The sequence below is a fragment of the Melozone crissalis genome, unplaced genomic scaffold (assembly GCF_028551555.1).
Source record: "Melozone crissalis strain CALT ecotype California unplaced genomic scaffold, PUWL_Pcris_2 ptg000042l_1, whole genome shotgun sequence".
NCBI classification, from domain to species: Eukaryota; Metazoa; Chordata; class Aves; order Passeriformes; family Passerellidae; genus Melozone; species Melozone crissalis.
The window spans coordinates 64,631,912-64,654,082 of record NW_026535820.1 but is presented as its reverse complement, the minus strand read 5'-3'; the positions used below and the strand labels follow the sequence as shown (position 1 = coordinate 64,654,082).

At 43.7% G+C, this 22,171-nt stretch overlaps 1 protein-coding gene across 2 annotated transcripts in view; it reads left to right on the top strand.

Annotated features, from left to right (window-relative positions):
• The first annotated feature begins 10,485 nt into the window (after positions 1-10,485).
• The window catches only part of SLC66A2 (solute carrier family 66 member 2), a 67,503-nt gene continuing 55,817 nt past the window's right edge, over positions 10,486-22,171 (top strand). For both annotated transcript variants that reach the window (XM_054284862.1, XM_054284861.1), the window contains exons 1-3: positions 10,486-10,532; positions 10,904-11,260; positions 20,173-20,306. In XM_054284862.1, the coding sequence (XP_054140837.1) occupies positions 11,058-11,260; positions 20,173-20,306 (337 nt within the window). In that variant the 5' untranslated portion in view covers positions 10,486-10,532; positions 10,904-11,057. The remainder of the gene's footprint in view (positions 10,533-10,903; positions 11,261-20,172; positions 20,307-22,171) is intronic.

Below are 22,171 nucleotides of genomic sequence, written 5' to 3'. Positions count from 1 at the left end.
GCAAGGATAAAGAAGCAGCTGGAAATGCAGAGGAGCAAGCATTATACAGCCAACCAATTCACAGGAATCCCACTACATCTTTGTAGTGCCACATTTTAGCAATGGCCAGGTTAGGGTTCAACTGAAAACAAGCATGACTTGATAAAAGGTTTTCTGTAATTAGCTCCTCATTTTTGTGAGGTAGGTCAGTGTGGTCAAAACAGAAAAAAAAAAATAATATCCAGCTGGCACAGCAATGAAGAACAGGCAATTAAAAGTGTGAAAGAGACTGAAAAATATTTGCCATGCATTTCCCCCTTCAAAGGTCTAGTTCTTTTACTTTGTGGGCACAGCAGATGATGTGAATGGCCCTCTTAGTTCAGATCTGGAGCTGAATGAGGCCAAGAGTGCACAGCTGGGTTTAGGAAATAAAAATAGAAGTGTCTTTAAAGCTAAAAGTAGTCATGGAAAAGTTCCAGACTTCAGAAAGCCTAAGAATAGAAGAGACAAATGACAGGACCAAATAGACTTTGCTTAGCAATGCATTTACTTAGAACTAGCATGCTTGGTTTTGCTCTTCTGCCTTCCAGTCTCTTCCTTCTCAGAGGGCTTAGAAGTTTGGAATTGAGCTGTTGCATACATTTCCAGGGTCTGAAATCTGGGGATGTAAGATGAGCCATAGTTTAAAGGCATAGTCCATGTTGGGCATGCACCCATGGGCTAAGGGAAGCTGAGCAAAGACCCTTTGGCTTTGTTTTGTTTCAAAAGCAAAGGGCTCGCTGAGAACCAGTAAACCACCGGTGTCACAGGAGTATTTAATGTAATAAGAATGCTTAATTTACTAAAAGGACAACAAGAAGTTCATTTTGGCAGTGAGTACAAAAACACTGAGGAGGTTTGAGAAAGGAGCAAAAGAGATTTGACAACAAATTCTTTTTCCATTCCAAAATATGCCCTATGCTGCTTTCTTTCAGTAAAAAGCTTAGACTTTAGTCACTTTCAGTCTAAATATGTCTTCTTGGTATGAAGAACATGAAGTAAAAATAAAATTAGGGTTACCTCGAGGCTGAGGTGCCATCTGCTTCCATCCTATTTCAGTGTTGCAGACCTATGGTGTGAACTCTTCACAGTGTGCGCTGAAATGGTATCCAAAGCATGTTTCCCTTGCTCTTTCCTGGGGAAATTCCAGTCCCTCCACTGCTGGAAGGAGAAGTCACAGTAGCAGGAGAGGACATAAAAGCATGTTGAAACATTTACAAGACCTAAGCTCCAAGTTCACTGCCATGCTGTAAAAGGCTGTGGTGTGGTGAGATAGAAGAACTTGTTGTAGAAATGCATTACTCTTGCTGTTTGGATGTTACATAGAGCCTCTTTCCCTCCTCTTTGCTAACAAATAAGATTTTATATACCAGGGCTAAGAAATCCTCTGGTCACATACTCCAAGCGTGTCTGGCTCAGGGTTGCTTTGGAATGGAGGTGAGGCCACAGAGAGGACATCTCAAAGAGAACCTGAATATTACATGTGTAGTAAGAGAGAAAACAGGAATTTGGTCCTGGAAGGAGACAAGGAGGCAAGTGGTCCTGGGCCAACATGGCAGCTTGTTTGGCAGCAGATCAGAAGGCAGGATGCAAATGGCACTGCAAATTTTGTGGGTTTGCTATTTTTTCTTCCTGGCAGAGGCATGGTCAATACTAAAAGTTTTCTCTGAAGAGAAAAGGGCCAGGCACAAGTTAGTGCTTTCAGCACAATCATGGTATTTTTGCTAACAAATTGTTGGGCTGGGTCTTTGAGTCATGCTGTGTTTGGTCCTTCCCTCTCAGGTAGCTTCTCTTGTGTCACTTTGCAGTAGTGATTCAGAGGGACACAATGTGCAGAATAAACGCTCTGGCTTTGCTAGGTCATCACCTTTATATGCAGCAATCCCAAATGGTGCTGATGGTTCTTGTAGCAAACTTTGACATGTACCCAATCTTTTGATTCAGCATGATGCAGTTCACTGACGCTTGCTCCACTGGAGTACTTCCTGGTGAAGGCATTGCTTTTCTTTCATATGGTAACATCAGTAGACCAACAAGTTGTTATTTAAAAGCATGGAAAGATGTGGTGAGTGAAATGCAAATGCCTCAGGCAGGGGAAAAAGGCATTCAGGTCTGTGGTGTCTGACAGCTGGTGTTCCTTTGAAACACAGTCATTTGAGGTGAATATTAAAAGCCTGGGTGTTTGCTCATGGTTCAAATTTCAGTTTCTGTATCTTTGAAGAGAAAAGGGTAATTCCAGCCGTTGGAAACATGATCCCTGATGGAGGTGCTCTGCCTTTAATAAAAATGTTCTGTATAAACTTTTATAAAAGTGTTCTTTAATAAAAGTAATAAAAGTTTTGGAACTGCTGCTTACAAATCCCCTTATTGTGAAATATTTCAGACAGCCCTTTCTGCAAGTATTTACAGAAAGAAAACTGAAAGGGTTAAGGATAATTTTGATCAGATGTTCAGTGCATGCTGTGGGCATCATGTACTGCTAAGCAGCTGTAACAGAACACAGGATGTAATTTTCGTTGTAAGTGTATTGCACCGGGATAAATGCAGGAGCAGCAGCAAGGTGACTTTGGAGGCTGGTCTGGTGGGTGATGGTGGCGTCCTTTGGCTCTGTGAGGAGCTGTGTGTAATTCACGGCTCTGTGAAATCACCCGCCCAGCAGCTGTTGACTGAGTTATTATGTGATCCAGAAATCTCCAGCTATGTTTCCCGGACATGGCTGGTAAGAGATGTTAAAAATAGGTTACTGTTGTAAAATAGGAAAAATAGGAAACTGTTGTAAAATAGTTAATAGATCGTAAAGCATGTACTGTTAGTTTGGTTATTATATTGTAAAAGGAGTTAAAAGGGTAGTTATAAAAAATACGGTACTCAACGTCCCATAATATACCTAAGTAAAGTGCTCCACTCGCAAGCCAAACGAGCCAGCCTTACAATGGGCTGTAATGTAATGGGCCAATCAAGCGCCTTAAACCTTCATGCAAATGAAGGATCCAAAAAGAAACCAGTCCAAAGGGACAAAAAACAGCATAAAAGGGGGCTTCTGACCCACTGAATTTGTGCCGCTCCATCGGGGACATCGCTACATCGCTGCTGAGGCAGACCCAGCCGCCGGCCTTGCAGCGTCCTTGACGGGAGCGCTCCTGCTGCTCGGCCCATGGGCTCCATGCTTTAGGCCTCTCTTTTTCTTATAATAAAAGCTGAAGTCACTTTAGTCCGGGAGCCTGCTCTTGGTTTTATCAAGAGGTGTTGCTTCCCATGCTTTTTTCTGCTCCAGCCTTGTTCCATTGTCTTTGTATAGTGAGGGTGAAAGACAATGCTCTTTCACCACTCAGCTCAGCTCCAGAAAGGCGGCAGGAGGGAGCTGGAGGTGTTTGTCCCTGGTGGGAGAGTGAGCAGGGTTTGTTTCTCTGGCCTGGCACGCCTGGCACTGCACCTGGGGGCTGTGTTCCAACCACCCTGTGGCCTTGCTCCTCACATGTGCACAGAAGAGCTTTCTGGAAGCAAATACAGTGTGTGACAGGTGAGGCTCTGCTGTGAGGGCAGGATGGGCAGCCCCTGCGGCACAAGGACAGTCAGCTGAGCTCACATGTTCAGATCCCACAGCCTGGTGTGGCTCTCTTCAGGGACCTCGTGGTCCAGAGCAGAATGTGCATTTTGTGCACAGATATTAAACATGGCATGTGCTGTGGTGCGTGATCGAAAGAGCATTTTTCTAAAATACTTGATAAAGAGAGCCTGTGCTGAAGAGGCAGGAAGCTGGGCAAAGGAGGGAGCGGTTCATTGGAAAATGCCCATTTTGCATTTCCAGAAGGTGTAAAGCACTGTGGGTAAAATTTCCTGTGACCAAACTGCAGTTATGCTAATGTTTCCTTCCAGCTTCAGACACAGTTTTTCCCAGAGGAGGCAACTGGAGTGTCTCCCTGGTACAGGCAGTTTAAATTCACCTTGAATGAATGGAAAGCATTTAGTATGGTTGCCTAAGATGCGAGTTGATTTGGGCAAATATGGACAATAACACTGGAGAACACTGAGTGTAAGACACATGCTCCTACAGCAAGGTGTGGGTCAGTGAGCAATGACAGTAATAAAAAAAAGCCAAGACTGTGGTAATCTGATTCTTTGGCTCTTTTTCTTTTTTTTTGGAGGGGGAAGGGAGAAAAAACTTGCCCTTCCTTATCTGAAACAAAGATCTTTTGCAAATATGCTCTTAAGACTGAAACCTTGACTGGCAGTGGCCTGCTTGCTTCTTCTGTGAGACATTTGTGGAAGACGAGAGGAGCTAAGAATTATGACAGGTATTTTATGCAGCTTGGGTAATGTTGGAAGCCCTCCCAGATCAGCTCCATTTAGTGTTCTACATGGTGTTTGCCAGCAGGGGACATTTGGATGCATATTCCAAGCATGCCTAGCAAAAGGCATCTGAAATTACAAGGGCATAGAGGGGCCAGAGGGTGTAAAGGGACACTGCCAGCATAGGTAGCACAAGTGTCGGCTGAGCAGAAGAGCGCTTGGGGATTTGGCCTTCCACAGCTGGGGAAGATGTGCAGTGGCATGGGTCCCCAAGGCTGCTCCCACTTTTAGGGCTGGACAGAGTGGCTCAGAGGACACATGAGGATGCTAATTTTCTCTCTGGGATAGATTCTGTATTAAGCAGAAACAAAACCACCTGTAACTGCAGCTCCTTGGGGTTTCAGAAAAGTCAGTCTGCTGTGTTTGTATCTGTCTTGTCTAAATTATCTTCGACTCAAGTATTACTCTTGCAATAAAGATGGTCTTTGGGATCTTTTTTTTCCCCATTCTGCACTCTGCTCTTGGTAAGGAGAGCATAAATTTAGTTTTGTTCTGTTTTTAAGTGTACCAGAGATGTTGAGCTTATCTAACAGAAACAAGCCAGGTGTGTGCTACAGTGTGTAAATGCCACCAGGAGCACTTTGTTCTTGTCCTAGAACAGAGAAAAAACAGTTTGGGTGCTGTAATGCTACTGACTCCAGGTCAGCTGGTGGTATTTTGAATCATGATTAAGTAGTTTCTCTGTCATTTTTATTTTCTCTCTTTGCTTCTTATTTACTCCACAGTGGAGAGAAAATGAGTCAGAGTAGACCAGGGATAGTTCTCCTGACACTTTGGACACTGCATTTGCACCCTCACTTGTTCAGCAAAAAAGCCAGCTTGACGATCTCCCCCAACTGCATTTTATGCCCTGAGGTGGCTCTGGCTAAGATGGAGTCAGCTTTTTTCCAGAGTGGCCCCTATGGTGCTGTGTTTGTGACTAGAACTGCGCTGGCAGCACACCAGTGTTTTAGCCATCACTGAACTCTGGTTGCACAGCATCAAGGCCACCTCTGTTTCTCACTGTCCTGGGGTCACAAGAGGCTGAGAGGGGAAGCGGCCAGGACAGCTGACTGAGGTGATAAGAGGGACATGCTGGACCCACAGCATCACACTCAGCAATAAAAGCAGGCTGCAGGCAGGAAGTTTCTTCCAAAGTACCTGTTGCTCAGAGACTGGCTGGGCACCAGTCTCTTAGTGGGTGGTGGTGAGTGGTTGACTTTGCATCACTTAGTTATGTTCTTTTTACTCACTACAAGACTTTTATGTCAACCCATAGGTATTTTTCCCATGGCTTCACCCTGCTGATTCTCTTCCTCATCCTGTAGGAAGGAGTGAGTGACCAAGTGGCAGTGGGGGCTTCACAACTGCCTAGGATTAGCCCACCACCCTCCTTCTTTCCCAGCTCACTCCCCAGTATCAGCAGCTTCTTGTGGAACACAATTGATCCTGTAATTAAGTGAGCATTTTGCCCCAGGGAGGAGTGAAGTGCATGAGAGAGGGAGATGGTACAGAGCTCTTTCTCCATCATGTCAAGAAAGGTCCAACAAAAACCAGCTTAATAAAATAGCCATTTTAGTTAGATGGAATAAAAAGAGGAATCTGTCCCTTCTGATGCTGAGCACTATGCATTGGATCAGTGATGAATGGACTCTGCGTGGTACTTTCCCATGGCACACTACGCAGATCTCATCTGTGGAGACATTCCTCTATCTTAAGAGAAAGCAGCCCTGCTCCAGAAGGTTGTTAAGGTGAGAACTTCTGGCTGCATTGTTTGACATAGGCAAGGATATGCAGGTGGATTGGGAGCTGTCTATGGACTCCTCTGATGCAGCCAACTGCTGCGATGACTGTGATGCCATGCGACACACCAAGGGCATCCCAAGAGCAGGTGGGGAAGAAATAATTGCAGCCAGCTGGACCTGTTTGACAGAAGAGCAGGCTGTGGGTTAAGCAGTCCTGGTTCAACTTCTTACCTGAGTAAGCAGCTACACAGGTAAAAAGTTGAACCAGGACTGCTATTTATTTATTTCTCCACTCTGAACTTTGCCCATTGTTTACAAAGCTGAAATGGTTTGAAGACGGGTTCATGTATCTCTGCCAGCTGTCAGGCTGATTCCTGCTCTGACATGTTTGCTTAAGGGCTTTTTCTCCACTTGTCTGTGGAGATGGCAGCAGTCCAAGTACAGAGAGGTGTCTAATCATCAACCTCCATGGTCGTGGTTCCCACTCCCCAGTGCAAAGGGATGGGCTTGTAGGCTTGGGCATGTTCCATGCTCCTCATTGGAAGTGCAGAGGGTGTTCCTCTGCAGGCCAGTGGGTGTTCCACTCATGCTGATATTCACTGTTCTGTTTGCAAAGACCAGCTCAGAAGGAGAAAGGAAGAGTGGTGAAAATGTGCAATGCACAAAAATGTATCTCCTATTAATGCTAGCTTGATTCTGCCCATCAGCTGCCAAAACAGGGGCTCACCAGTGCTAGGAGGGGCCAGGAGGCAGCTTCTGCCACCAGCTGCAGCAAGGTTGCTTTAAAAAAAAAAAAAAATGGAGGACAGCTGATTTAGTCATAATACATTATGGTAGGAATGGCCAATTTCAAGACACTTAAGACCCATTTACTTGTTTTATGAACAGTACAGTGAATATTTCTTTTTAATGTCCCCATGGCTGTAGTTGTAGAATGAGATATATAATGTGATAATTGAAGGGAATTTGGCTACCATAGGCATTCACTTTATCCTTTTACTGTGCAATGTGTTCAAGAAGTAACTTAGAGCTTATCTACACTCTAGCAGGGTCTTGCAGGGACTTCATATGCTTGCTTCTGTGCAACAGCATTTCTCTAATGTGGAATATAAAATAATTTTATTACTCATCTTTCAAAATCAATTGACAGAACAACAGACTGACTGGGAGACTTGCAGCAATCTGCTATTTTTGCTGCTGCAGTAACTACAAGTCAAGTACTAACAGCTGTCCTCCTCCTCCTCCTGTAAAAAACTGCAAAGAGAGGGCTAAGGCTTGTCATTGAACTGGTCTATTGGGTGGTTCATTCCTGTGTCCTGTTGGTCCTAATATTGTCCTGATAGGAATATGGCCATATGGAGCCAAGTGTAGAAATGGGGCTTTGCTTACTTTTTTAAAGTCAGTGAAGCTATTTGCAAAAACTTTAAACCTTACATAGTAATTTTTACTTCTTCTACCAACATTAAAGTTAAAAGCCCTTTGAAAACATCCCATGTCTGTTCACCATTTTCAGTTTGCTTAAACCACATTCAAAGATACTACAGGAACATTTCCTATCAGATTTCTTAATCTAAAATAAATCAAAGTTCTCGTGATGTTTGGGGACTATGTAGTTATGAAAATGTTAGCTGCTAGAAGCTAGTTCATAACTAGGTGGCTAGAGCTGCTCACATAATCAATTTTAATTCTCCTACAGCAGATGTCCTAAAAAGATTAATTTAGTCTTCAAAGATCTGGTGTGAAACTGTCTGCTTCTGTTTTCTGAATGGGTAATGTACTTCTAGCAAATAGAGGGTTCTTTTCCTAATAGGGGAATTTTGCCATTCTGTGTGAAAAAATAAATACACCTGTTCTTTTTCTCTTCACTTGAAAGAGAGGATTGCTGTCTGGCAGTGAAGCAGTACTGTTTCTATGGTAAGCTCTGCTTTTACATCAAGAGGATGGTCCTTCTGAGCTCCCTCTCAGTTACAATCTCCCAGAGAAAGAAATCTGCTTTCATATGAAGCCTCTCAAGGCTCATTCTTGTGTGACTGCACTCAGACCTGCAGATTGCGGAACTTTTCCTTGATGATGCAAGACTCTCTCCAATCACCTGTTATCACCTCAAGTTTATTTCTTCCAGCACACTCTCCTCCTGGAGTCTTGCTGGATTTGCTGTGGTTGGGTGCTCCTGTGCCAGGCAGGATGCTACGCTGGAGGCAGCAAGCACCTCAGGATGGCACCACTACAAAAAAAAACCTGAGCCTGGCTTTTTAGATATCCTGAGACCTGAAGGGTCCCTTCCTGATGCTGGCAGCTGCTCAGCCTGAGGAGTTCAGCCAGCCTGTCATTCCTCCTCCTACTCAGTGTCTGGTGTCACTGGTCAGTTTAGCTTACATTCGTGCATTAACTCCTGAGCAACTGGGATGATTTTAGTGACCGGAACTGAATTGTGTTCACACAGCAACATGCTGTAATTCACAGTTTTTACCCATACAGTTTCAAGTAAGGGAAAACAACCTAAGTTTAGGCAGTTGTCTGTTTCCAGTTGAGTATTTTAGAGTCTGAATATTGTGCACAATTTGTTATTGAATATTGAATAATATTGACTTAAGAACATCCTGGAATAATTCTGGAAGCTAACCTGGAGATCTGGTGGCAGCTTGGGTAGTTTCTTCTACTTAGGTAACCATTACTTCAAAATACCTGTTTTCTCAAGACAATTTCTTCATGATTTCTCAAAATACTTGTATTTACACGAATAGAGTGGCTTTCTAATCTGAGCTACTTCTATTTTCAACTTCAAAGTTTTAGACCATTGTGCTTAAGGAAAAATAATGTGCTAAGGGCTCCAAGGAAAGCATGAAAAGAAGTTGGCATAACTGCCTGATGATAATGTGCAAGTGATACATGAAATATGAGCCATTAAATAATAAAATGTTTTAAATAATGCAGTTTATACATAATTTGATTGTTATAGTCTCTCTGCGTGAGTCAGACGCAATGACATCAGGAACGTCAGGATCCCCATCCAAAAATCAGAGTTCAGAACATCCGCTATGTATTTGTAACTTCAGCAATCAAACTATCAACTCTGTGTAATGGAATAGAGCTTTGTTCAAGTAGCAGAGCTGCTACTTCCTTGAAGGAAAGCTAAGTCTCAGTGTTATCACTGGTCACCTGATCTACATAGGAGGCTGTTTTGGATATTTGTGTGATGGTACTCCAAGAACGTCTTTGACAAATACATTCTGTGGTAATGTGCAGGTTCATGAGCTGCACATATGCTGCAAGAATTGCCCAGTGGAAGAAATGCTTGCAGTTGAGCAAGGTGCTGCTATGCAGGAAGTAAACAAAAGGCTTCTGAAATCCTGAAACAGACATTTCTAATTCAGCTCCTTTTCCCCTTTAACATTCACAAAAAAAAACTTTTGCAGTTTCTGCTCTAGGACACAAAATCATACATCACTCAGATGCAGGAAAACCCATCTCATTTCCTACCTGTTGGATGAGCAGCAGAGGATGAGCAGCCTTCCTGCTACTAACAAGGTAGAAGAAAGCATTAGTAGTATTATGGGGAGCCCAAGGAACAAGCTTTGAGGAGAGCTCTGCAGCCACTTGGACGCATGGTGATGATCCATTCTTTTAAGTGTGGCTGAAGGAGGTGTTTGCAGTGTGCATGCTGGCATTCTCCACACAACACCTGTGTGCAGCACTTGTCCTCTCCTGGCCCAGTGCAAGCAGCAGTAGAGGCTCCCTGGTCACTTTGGATCTGCCCTACTTTGGGTAGAAGTTGCACACTTTTCTCCCCAGCCACTGCAATTCAGACAGCCACAGAAATCACAGAATCATAGAATGGTTTGGGTTGGAGGGGACCTTAAAGACCATCTAGTTTCAATCTCGCTGCCATGGACACCTTTCATTAGGCCACGTTGCTCTAAGCCCCAATCCAGCCTGGCCTGGAACATTCGCAGGGATGGAACAGACACAGCTTCTCTGGGCAGCCTGTTCCAGTGCCTCACCACCCTCAAAGTAAAGACTTTCTTCCTAGTATCTAATCTAAATCTACTCCCTTTCAGTTTAAAGCCATTCCCCCTTGTCCACGAGGCACGACGGAATTTTCCGTAACTCTGGGCAGCAGGACCCGGGCCGGTGGCTCAGCGCAGCCCGAGGAGGAGAAGGCGCCCAGGTGGGCCTGGAGGAGCCGAGCCCCCTCCGGCGCCAGGCTCCCACGGTAGCCCTGTGCTGCCCGCCGTATCCCAGTACCGCGGGGGCAGGGGAGGCGGGCCCGGTGCCGCCGGTGCCGCCGCTCCCCGCCGGAGGAAGGGGCGGCCCCGGCGCTCATTGGCGGAGGCGGGGCCGCTCCCGGTGCGTCACGGGCCGCCCTGGCCGCCGCTGCCCGCCCGCCCACGGAGCGGCGCCGGGGGATGGAGGCGGCGGTGGCCGGAGCTCGGGGAGCAGGTGCGGGGCGGGCGGTCGTGCCTGCCCGCGGGGCGGGGAGAGCACGGGTGGGCGAGGGAGGCGGAGGAGCCCCCTCGGAGACACTACCCGGGGGCCGGGCGGGGGTGGCGGCGGAGCCGCGTATCCGCGCCCAGCCCGGCCGCTCTTAGCGATGGAGCGGCGCGGCTGCTGTGCCGGGGCCGGCTTTCCCCTGTGGAGCGCCGGGCTGGGGCTGGGGCTGGGGCTGAGGCTGAGGCTGAGGCTGAGGCTGGAGCGGGGGCGGCCCCGACCCGCCCGCGGCAGGGCGGTGGTCTGGGCTCGCCGGCGCCCGGCTGGCAGCGGCCGGAGCCGCCCTCGGCAGTGCCAGGCTCACGCCCCATCCCTTTCCCCAGGTCCGGGCCCCGCGGGAGAGGGCGCAGTCATGGTGCCGCATCTCGGGCAGGAGCCCGCCCGTGGCTAGAGCCGGCCCCGGCCGGAGAGCTGCGGCGGGGCACCCTCAGCCTGAGGGCATCCCTCAGCCTGAGCGCCTCCCCGCACGCCCCCGGCATGGAGCCGGGCGGCCTGGAGTGGCTGCTGGTGCCCATGCGGCAGCTGGTGTCCTGGGGCGCCGCGGGGGCCATGGTGTTCGGCGGCGTCGTGCCCTACATCCCCCAGTACCGGGACATTCGGCGCACCCAGAACGCCGAGGGCTTCTCCACCTACGTCTGCCTGGTGCTGCTGGTCGCAAACATTCTGCGCATACTTTTTTGGTAAGTTGGCTGTGTTTCTGCTCAGTTCTGAAGGTTCCTGATTGTTTGCCAGGTGTAAAGCTTCGATTGGAATGCTTGAAGAAATAAAGTTTTACGTGCATTTTCCCTTCTCTTGTAGTTCTAAATGCTGTCTTTCCATTAGTGTGTGTCTATTAAGTCGAATGAACTGGGCTGGGGAGCATGGTTGGTTTCCCTTGCCAGATCTGATTATCAGCACTCTGATTTCTAAGATGAAACTTTTTAACTTGTTGGTAAAGAGGTTTTTGCTAAGTCAGATCTTTTTTTTTGCCGACTGTATTTTGCATTTCTCATATTCCACTATCTCCATTTTCAGAGTGAAAGCCTCGCTATCACAAACTTATTCAAATGTCTAATTGGCATTAGCGTCACTGGAACACTTGCCGTATATTCTTGCATTTTCCCAGGATGCTAGCTGGCTTCAAAGGGGGTTCACTTGTGGATCTTCATGTACAACTACAGATGAAAATTTTCTTTCTTGGATAAGCAAGGAAAAGGTGTATTGCCTTTCAAAAGGAAATTTCTTTCGCTTTCAACACCAGTTTCAATACTTAAGAGCAAGTTTGTTTCCATATTTTAGTCTTGTGCTGCCGGACAAAGAAAATGTTATTACGGCGTGATTTCTGTGAATCAATGTTATAAATATCTTGCTCATTGTTTCTGATTATACAGGTGCTACACCACTGAGAATGTACTTGGGAAACCAAACATGAAATGATCTGGGCAATTACTGCAACTAAGGACAGTTATTCTATGATTCTGTTTTGACTACAAAGTAGTGCTTTTTAATCCATCAAGAACTGATAGGTAACAAGGCTGCATCCGTTTGTTGGTTTTTGGTTTCTTTTTAAAGAAACCTCTTCTGACTCTGTATAATGGCTTCCTGGTTTCTGCTACAGCAAAATACAGCATGTAAGTGTTGTGCTGGAGTGGAAAACAGGAGACCCTTTCTTGGTACCACAAGCTGGCAGTCAAACAGAGGAGTCATCACTGGAATAGAGCTACTTGTTGCGTTGGAACTGTGTTTTCCTGGGGAGAAGTATATGGAGAAAGCAGAGAGCAGGAGGGGAGCAGAGGAACTGGCAGGAGAAGGAGAAGCAAAGAGCCTGAGCTGACAGTGATAGAAAGAGAAATAGTCTAATTTTTGGTTGTACTGGAGACAGTCAAAATATAGAAATGGCTTACACCTGAATGGAGATGCTCGCAGTTTCTAGGTAACTCAGGTGAGTGCATCTCTTTAGTGAGACTCAGACTATGGAAAAACTGAAAGATCTTTAATTTGAATTGATTTTAAGTACATCTAGTTAAGAGATGTGTGAAAGTATAAATACTGCAAGTAGTGAAAAGTTATAATTTATATCAATATTGAAAGGTTTGTCAATACCTCAAAAGAGAGAATGCAGTTATATTGGTAGGAGTACGTATGAATAGATGAGCCACAGGATAGTATCACTCCCTGACATGTGTAAGCACTGTGTAACTTCTGGTCACCTTGGAGCTTAGCATGGAATGGCTTCACATGGAACCCTGCAGAAACCTTTCTGTCTGTACTTGCAATGAATTGTCACTCTCTGGTTCTGCTGAACTAAAAGACAAAGGAGTACTTGCATAATGATAATTCAGTGTTCCCAGGAGAGAATATTTTGCTTGTCTGCCTAAAAGATTAGGCATCCCTGGTAGTTAGTTATAAGCACCAGTAAGTCATGAAAACGGCATTGAGGGTGGATGATATCCTTGGGTATCTGGATGATTTAAGGAAGATCACAGAGCAAGAGCCTGTGATTCCTGTGAACATTGTGAAAATACACCCATGGAGCATCTTGGCAATTCAATTTTTGCATTATTTGGTTAATGTCACCTATGGCCGATGCATTATCTGGGACACAATGCTCTCAATAATGACATAAACAGCAGAATGATTTTAATTGTATATGTAATATTCTTTGGAGGAAATTAGAAAGTTTTTATTTATTTTGTTTTAATTTATTAAATAATTTAATCCATTGTGGTGCCAGGACAGAATTGTTCCTACAAGTAATTTTGTTCTGTATATAATCTTTTTCCCCAAGTACTACTTGATGTCTCCTTCCCTTTAGCAAACCCTGTATTAATCCAAGTCTCTCTTCTGAAAACTCTGCTGCCATAAAGCTTCTGATTTCATTTAGTTTCAGTTCATTATCTGTGATTATTAAGCATGTGGTTTGAGCCAGAGTAATTTTTTGTGGACTTCCTCTCCTCCCTGATCGAAAAAGAAGTACTTAAATTGTTAGGCCTCAAAAACTTTCAAGTTTTAATAGTGTTGCTTTTCAGGACTTAATTTTTTCCTAGGATGGATGATGTTTTTGTTGTTTTTTGCTTGTTTTGTTTTAACGTCAAAGACACTTCTGTAATTTGTGTCTGTTGTTACTTCCAGGTTTTCCCTGAAATTTCATGTATTGAATTTGTGGCTCACAAGGACAGACTGTTCCTGCCTGTTATGCCTTTTATGCCTCTGTATACTTGCTCTTGGGTAGTGCTGGTGTTTCTGTATTTGTGTTACTCATAACAGACCCAGTCCTCCCACCTTTCCCATATGGCTTTATTACTCTTCCTTCTTCTCAGCTATGGGAACAATTCCCTCACATTCTCTTTGTGGAATAATGGATTCCACAGGTTCCTATAACTGTACTTGGTTATTTCAGAGGTTATCCTTTATTGGTGTAATGCCTGGTTTTGTTGTGGTTTAAGTTTGACCTTTCATCTCCCCTCCAAATAGAGTGTTTGCTTCCTAATCTTCTTGCAATGTTTTACGTGTCAATAGAGTTTCAGCTGGTGAATTGTGCTGTGATAGTAGCCAATGAACAAAGTACTGCTGAGATCAAGGATAACAATCCTGTTTCCCGTTACCTGTTCACACCAATTCTGTTTCTCTGGTTAGACTGTCTTTAGTGGTAAGCCATCTTTTGAAGTCAAGAGGACTCAGTGCAGTGCCTCTCTTCCTTGTGATTCTTACATCTAATCACTTAATTTCAAGGTGTTCCCAAAGAACTTTTAGTTTGCTAGTGATGACAATAGCACAGTATCCATTTTTCATGCTTCTCTTTCACACAATGTCTCAAAATTGCATCTTTAAGGAGCTGTTTCTGCTTTAGTTATGTGTGTTTGGCCTTGCTGTGTTCCAGCAATGTGCAAAATTTTGTGTGAAAGGGTTGGTCTGGAAGAATGAAGACAGGGTATGGATAGCAATGGGCGTGATTCTACTTCACTTTATTTATGCATGTATGGCTTTTGTTTGGGAAAAAGAAACTAGAAGTTTGGTTATGTTTAAGTTTTTTGCCCTTTTAAAGAGGATTCTTAAAATAGAATTGAAAGGTAGACAGTTTGTGCTTATAACATCATGCAAGGGAGTCTCTTGTTTACCAGTGTGAAGAGCAGATTTTGTGCTGTAGTAGATTTTATACCAATTAAACTTTATTTTTAGTAGTAATCTATTGTTACAATTTTATCTAACACATCAAGCAATATTTATTTTGGGGTGCCAGTATAGCTGCTGGATATGATCTATGGCTGCATCAGCTGCCTGCCCCTTTGTTTTGTCCTGCCATTGTCAGTACTGCTTCTCCTGTTTGTCTTCTCCAGCCCCACAGGTCATTGTTTCTCTGGACTGGTCAACTTGGGGAAAATTTGCACTGTGGATAGACATCAAGAGACAGTGCAGAACTCCAGGCCTTTGTAATTCGGGTGCATATGTAAGTGTATGGCCTGCTCAAAAAAAAAAAAAACTGAGAGCAATTTTCTTCCCTCTACATTTTTAATTAAACACTTCATTACCATTTTTGATAGCTTGTGCCTTATGTCTTATTATACGTTCTTGAGTTAGCTCTGTGTTCTTGCTCAAGGGATACCTGAGCTCTGAGGTGATTAATTATCTGTTTAAGCTGTCCCAGGGTGTTTGGAACTTGTGGGATGGCTCCAGAGTTCCCTGTGGCACTAGACCAAGGCACACACATCTTCTGGTTCGTGTGGCTGCCAGCTGAGTAGCTTTGCATTGTCATGATGGAGAACAGCAATGAGAAGGCGGGTGAGAGTTGTGTAATCAGTAGAGGGTGGAGGATGCAGAAAAACTTACTTGTGAGTTCTCCCTCTCCCTCTCTACCCCCTCTCTCTCTTCACCCTTTCTTTTTTGAAATAGAGCTTATAAAGAGATAAACTACAGTTTCTTCTAATATTAAAATGAGAATAAATAACTAGAGGAAAAGGCACTATAGATTTCTTAGAAATCAGCATAGACATTTTTATATATATCTTGACTAAGTGCAGCCAAAAGTACATATGTTGCCTGCTATCCCCAGAACTTTTTTTTGGAATTTTTTTTTCACTTTTACATTTTGTAAAACGGATGTCAGTATATAATAGGGTTTGTATATTTTCCAAGAAGACAATGTTCTTTCCGAAGGTTTTGAGCTGCAATTCCAAGGGACACTGTCCTAAAACTCACACAGCAGTGCCACAGAAATCCAAAACCAAGAAAATAAAACCATCCAGTTTTGGAGTTGTTCTCACAAAATAGTTGCTGTAAGGCAAACCATGGGAACAAGTTCTGGCAGCCAGGGACAGGATGGAGACTATGGACTGTTGTTATTTTTGATCAAAGGTAACCCTCTACCCATTGCACATCAGTTGACCTGAAACAACAGGTCTTCTTAAAACAGCAATATCAATAGAGCTCAGAGCTCTCTGTGCTGGAGTCAATGGAATAATTAGAGACTCAGGTATGGAGCTGGAGGTCATTTGCAGAGAAATGGTGAACTTGCCCTTGTCAGGGGTAGACTCCTAGGTATTCATTGCACTGTAACATCTGCAGTGCTACCTGTGGACCAGGTCCCTTCTGTCTTGTGTTGCTCTGGCTTTGGAATGCAAAGCAGTGAAGTCTGAAAGACTTTCTGCGAGAAAGAGAAACTTGTGCTTTTAAGGCTTCTGTTACTAAAATGGATCTTGCCAGTTTTTACCATGTGTGGCATGTGGGATGGTGCTACGAATCAAGCTGATAGAATGACTACGACTTTGAAAGATTGCCTTACGTATGGCCTGCTGGTGGAATCTTGCTCAGATATTGAGACTAAAAGTGTTATGCAATTCCCCCTCCTTTGTGTAAGTGCCACAGAGCAGGGATAAGATGCGCTACTTTTTTGTGCAGAAAATCAAGTGGAATGTTGTACGCACAAGTGAGGAGCTTCATTTGGGAGGATGCGTTAAGTCCTCGAAGTTTACATGTCAAGAGGAACCTTGTATCAGAAGATCCTGTTGGAAAACTAGTTTGTTTCTTCTTCCTGCTTAAATCCCACAGATTAAATTCTGTAATGATGTGGGATGTCTTTCAGGACAGCTGCTGTGCTGCTACCCTGGGCTATCTGTTGTGATCCTGGTAGTGTGTGGTGTATCCTGTGTGCTTCCCATGTTGCTTAGAATCTGTAACTTCCCAGAGAGCTGAAAAGCAGACAGCAGATGAAAGCTGGAACAGCATCCACGAGTGTAGGAGGAAACAGAGTGATCTGGCTGCACCAAAAGCAGTCAGTTTCTTTTCAAAGATGTCTTAGGAAAAGTGATAAGCACACCTTTATGTTTGGTCTAGCTTAGGCTTCCTTTTCACAATTGGCATTTGCTGTTTCGAGTAGGCCCAGGACTGGAATAGCAGGATTATTGCAGAATTGAATTGTACCAATGGAATTATGTAGTTTTCTCAATAACTAGTTAGTCTCTGCTCTGGCTTGAACGTGCACTTCTCTTGTCTTCATCAGCTTGAACATGCATTAGTCATTTGAAGGCTATGGAAACACTAATAACATAACTAATAGCATGTAAGCCACTCCCTCCCCTTTATTTGTTTATTTGACTAGTACAGGAAATAAAGGGTTCTTTTGTTTTTACAAATGAAGTAAACAGTAGAAAAGCTCTTTGTCTCTTTGTAGTCTGACATATGAACTCTGAGTTCCTTGAATACTGCAAGTGTCACTGTTCATTTCATTATACAACACTGTAGTTATGGGATGAAAATGCAGAATAATGGTGGTGACCCCTCACCCCCAGGACTTGAAAGCTGATCTCTTCTGCAGGTCTGTTCTAGTATCCTAAGGCTCTTCACTTTTCTCTCATAAGGTGCTTTAATTACCTTAGCGTGCTTCTTCTCCTGGCTCCTGCTTACACAGAGACAGGAATAATGTCTGTGAGGCAGAAAGGAAACAGCGTGGCATGGCATGTTCTCCCTGCAGGGCTTACATCCCACAGTGCTGCTGGCTCAAGCTGGCCTGAGGAATCTTAAACTGGATTAGTGTTGCTTTGGCAGGCCCTGATATTAATGCAGAGTAGGTAGCTCGGAGTGGTGTTTGTGTCCATGATCCTGAGCAAAATGAGTGTTCTGGCTTTACTTTTACAGCTTCAAGAACCCAGGAGTGGTCCTTGACAATGGTATTCCCTTCAGTCTTGCTGCCCAGGTAGTGGGGTGTAATCCATGTGGTGTAGTTTGCCCTGCCTGTTGGTCTCCATAGCAGCTTGTTTGTTTTCCTGTATATGTGATCTAGTTTAGCGAGTTGTGTTGCCTGCAAAACTTATTCTGGGGTTTGGTGTTTGGGGAGATACATTTCACATGAGTATGTTTTGTTGCATAACCTTTTTTATCTTTTACTGGATGGTTGTGAAAAACCCTACAGGTGCTTTGCATTGTTTGAAGTTCCCATAAGAATTTTTAAATTTCCATTTTAACTCTCTTGTGTGTTGTGAGTTTTGTTTTACTTTTTTTTCCCACCTAGCGTTTAGGGGGAGAGAGTCGGTAGCAATACTTGAATGTCATGACAAATTGTTGTGATCAGACAAGCAGGTGGCTGTGTTTATTTGTGTTTGTGGTGAGTGGGTATTTGTACTGCAGGCAGTACTTTTGTGAGGCACCCATTAGTGAATGACCAATAATCTCATCAGCAGGGAGAAGGTAGCCTTGCAGTGACCTGTGGCTGGATTTACTGTCATAATAGCTTCTAACTTGTTGTGCTGCTAGCTCAGCCCTTCTTAAATGCGTTACTGTATTTTTACATGCAAATACATTTGTGTTGAAGATGGTTTTTCTAAATCTGATGTAAAGTGGTTATAATTAACTGTTCTGTAATTGTCAGTAAGTCTTTGCCATAGTTTTTCTCATCCCTGAGTAAGAAACAAATATTATAGTATTGAATTCCAGTAGATGAGGGGAACTTGGCCACAGTCAGCAACACAGGCTGAAGGAGATCTGGAGTAATGAGCCTGCAGCATAGGTTAGGCCAAACTTTTATTCTTTTCCCCTGCATTTTGAACTAGTGCAGTGAAAGCCTTATTCAAAGCACACCCTGCCTATGATTATGCTTATCAGCTGTGTTCTTTATTTCCTTCCTCATAGTGTCCTCCAAATTTGTTACAGTAAAGGCTCCATTGAGGGTAGAAGTGGGGGGCTGAAGGTTATAGAACTGCTATTCCTGCAGTAGTAACTGGTGGGCCCTCTGGCAGTAGTGTGGAGCCTCAAGGAGCTGTACTTTTCCTCAGCTGTATGCCACTAGGCAAGAAATACTTGGCTCTTTTCACTGATGTGGGCTGCTTGGCTCTTCTACACAAAATTTCCAAGGAAGCTAGTCAAGGACTTTCCAGTCTCTGTCCTGTTCCTTGTTAGTTGACTCATAACAAAAAAATCTCTCTGGTGAAATGGCTGCAGTGGAAGCACAGTAGTGTGAGACAGCATGATGGTGAACTTAGCTGGTTTTTACTTGCATGGAGCTTGGCCATAAAAGTAGGCCAAGCATAACAAATTACATTTTGCCAGGGTACTGTAAAACAGGAACTGTCAAGAAGAGGGCAATAATTGCCATGCCTGTGAGGCTTGGGACTCAATGCTGGCTCGGTCAGCACGATGTGGTGGAAGACTGACCTTAGTAACTGTGCTGTTAGGAAATTTAGAAAGCCTGTGTGCCTCACGGTGCAGGTGAGGGAGCTGGGGAGCACAGCAATATGTTCTGACCAAACTACTTCCTCAGCATCTCTGCCTTCAAGGTATAAAACCTGCAGAACTGAGCACAGAGAAATGTGTGTGTCACCTTCCTGTTGTAAATGCAATATGCTTCCACCCTTAACCCCTTACGCACTTACTGAGTGTGTGGTGGGGATTGCTGAGCTTTCATCAGGTGATGTTGGAAGAGCATTACTGATCTCCGCTGAAGGATTCTCCTTTTCCTACAGCAGAATCTTGTGCAATCACTTAAGAGTAAGCTCTTCAGTCAGGACTGGCTACAATCCAAGTTCATCCTCTCTACTGTGTGAAGGAAGTGCATAGAAGCTCCCAAGACATGTCATCTGTACTTCCTTACTTCCCCCAGTCTTGGTTCAAATAAGGCAGAAATTTATTAAATAGTTGGTGTGTTCTGCAGACCTGGCTTTTCCACTCAGATGTCTAGATAGGGCTATGGGTATTTATAGGGCAAGTGCTGTTGTTTTTATGACTTAACTTAAAAATGGAAAATTGTCAAAGGGAAGTTTTGCACAATTCCATGTGAAATCTTTGGAGTGTAAGTGTGGAGAGCACACATAACTGGTGTTAATGTGGCATAACTCTCTGGTCTCTCTGTACTGACTTGCTGCTTAATGAATGTGATTCTCCTTTCAAAATAATAGGTTTGCTGCTGGCTTTTGAAGCAAAGCCTTAAGCTTCTCTCTTCAGCATCTCTAGATCAGTCCACTGGGATGTTGGAATAAGGTTCTCAGATACTTCTGCTCTGAGCTCCTGTATGGGCAGCTAAGTCTGTCTGGTGACTCTGGCTTCCTGAGCCTTCCATACCTCTCACTGTTAGCATTTCTTTTTGCAGGTGTTTAGATGTTTTACATACTTTCTCTTCCTTTTTTAGGTTTGGAAGGCGTTTTGAATCCCCTCTTTTGTGGCAGAGCATTATCATGATCATTACAATGTTACTGATGCTGAAACTGTGCACTGAAATTCGTGTGTCCAATGAGCTGAACGTTAAACGCCGCTCTTTTGCAGGTCAGTGATGGGAATTGGCTTTTTTAGGATAAATATCTCTGAAAATATGGTGTGCTCTACTTTCAGTACAAAAGTTCTGTGTTGCACTCCAGTCTCCCCACTGTAGCACTTTCTGAACTTTTTTTTTGAAACTGCTTATTTTTTAGATAAAAATGTACAGCTGAAATTTTATTTTATATTTTCATTTCAGACAGGTCTTGGTTCGGTCTAGAAATCAGAGTTCTCCCTAATATTTCACACCACATTCTGAATATAGAGCTAGTTGTTATGTTATTGTGCTAGCCTGGATTTTTTAAAAGATCTTGGCTGGAGTAAGAAGCTGTTTTCTTCAGCTGTACTTTTTACCCAGTTGTTAGTTATGATCTTATGCTGTTATCTAAATGTTGTAATTGCAAACATTTGCTTTTGTAGATAATAGTTTTCTATTTACTTGCGTTACTGACCATCAAGAAACCAGGTGCTTCTTGCCATGGTTGCAAAACTATGTGTTTGGGTTTTTTTTGTGTACCATTTCCTTTGGCTTTAGTGTGAGATTAGTTGGGATTTGTGGGAATTTTCTCATATTTTTGTTTTGGTTAATTTTGATAGTTTCGGTTGGGACAGACTATTATTCTCTGTTTAATAAAATGTTCAGTCTTTGCACAAAGTCCTTTTCTCCCTGCAGATAAGAAATGTGAGATAGGGTAGATTTTTGTTTCTTTGTGTTGACTTTGATGAACAACATTTTATGTAACAGCTTATTACCAACAAGAACAGAATTAACACTGTCAGCTTTCTGTCAGTTGTTTTGCCATTAAGGATGTATAATTTATTCTCTCCATCTGTTCTCTTCCACACTCCCTAGTAATTGAGGGTCTGATCCAATTCCAGATATCCACAGCCATCATTAGAAGGCAGCAGCTCCTGGCTGTACAGTAGGGTAATTTATCTAATAGCTAAGGAGGCTACTTCCATTCTTGCTCATTGTAGAGTGTAGTGAGAAACTATTCAGGTAAGTGAATTCATGTGGAAGAGGAGCTGCAATCCAGCTTCCAAACACAAGCTGCTGTGTTCACAGGGCTTTTCAGTCTGGCAGGATGAATGACTTAAAAGCCGCTTTCAGCCAGATTTAGCAGCAGGTAAAATCCAGGAAGCATTTGGGAGGGGCATGTGTGCTTTCTTCCTCCTCTGCTGTTTGTTCTAGCATTTTGTGGAGTGACAGAGAGGTTTCTCTGTTTGCCCTTTCTGAGAGGAAATTGTTCTTGGGCACATTTACACACACACACTTGCAGGCTCCTTCAGTAACCTTTGGACAGAAAAGGGAGACTCTTTAATATATAGTGCTCTTTAAGCAACTCTCCCTGAAGGACATACAGTCTCCTAAGGGGGTAATCAACCCTTCCCTTGACAGATGATAGAACCTCTTTAAGGTTGCATTGTATTATATAAATTTTTTTTCCTAAAACTCATTTTGTCGTAGGGAATTTGCTAGAGAGATGGATTTTTACCTACTTGTGGTCCTTAATTATTTGCTTTCATAGAAAGGCATGAGTCTTCCTACAAGCACTGAGAATAGTTGGAATATCTTTCTTACATGGGATTGATATTTAGTAAGGACAACTGTATGATGGGTCAGAATAAACATTCAGGTGCATGCAACGTTCCTTTCAAGCTGGACAGAATGGTAGGTTTCAAGAACAATACGAGTAGGAGTGAGAACTGTGTTTCTAATCAAACACCTAATCTTATCTCTAAAGTTTTATGGTGATCAAGGCAAGCTGATAAGTCTGTGTACTTACTTTCCTTCCTTATAGTTTGCTGGGGCAGTGAAGAGCTAGGTTTGAAGTCATTGTTTTTTGTTAACCTTGCAGAATCCTAAGGGAAGG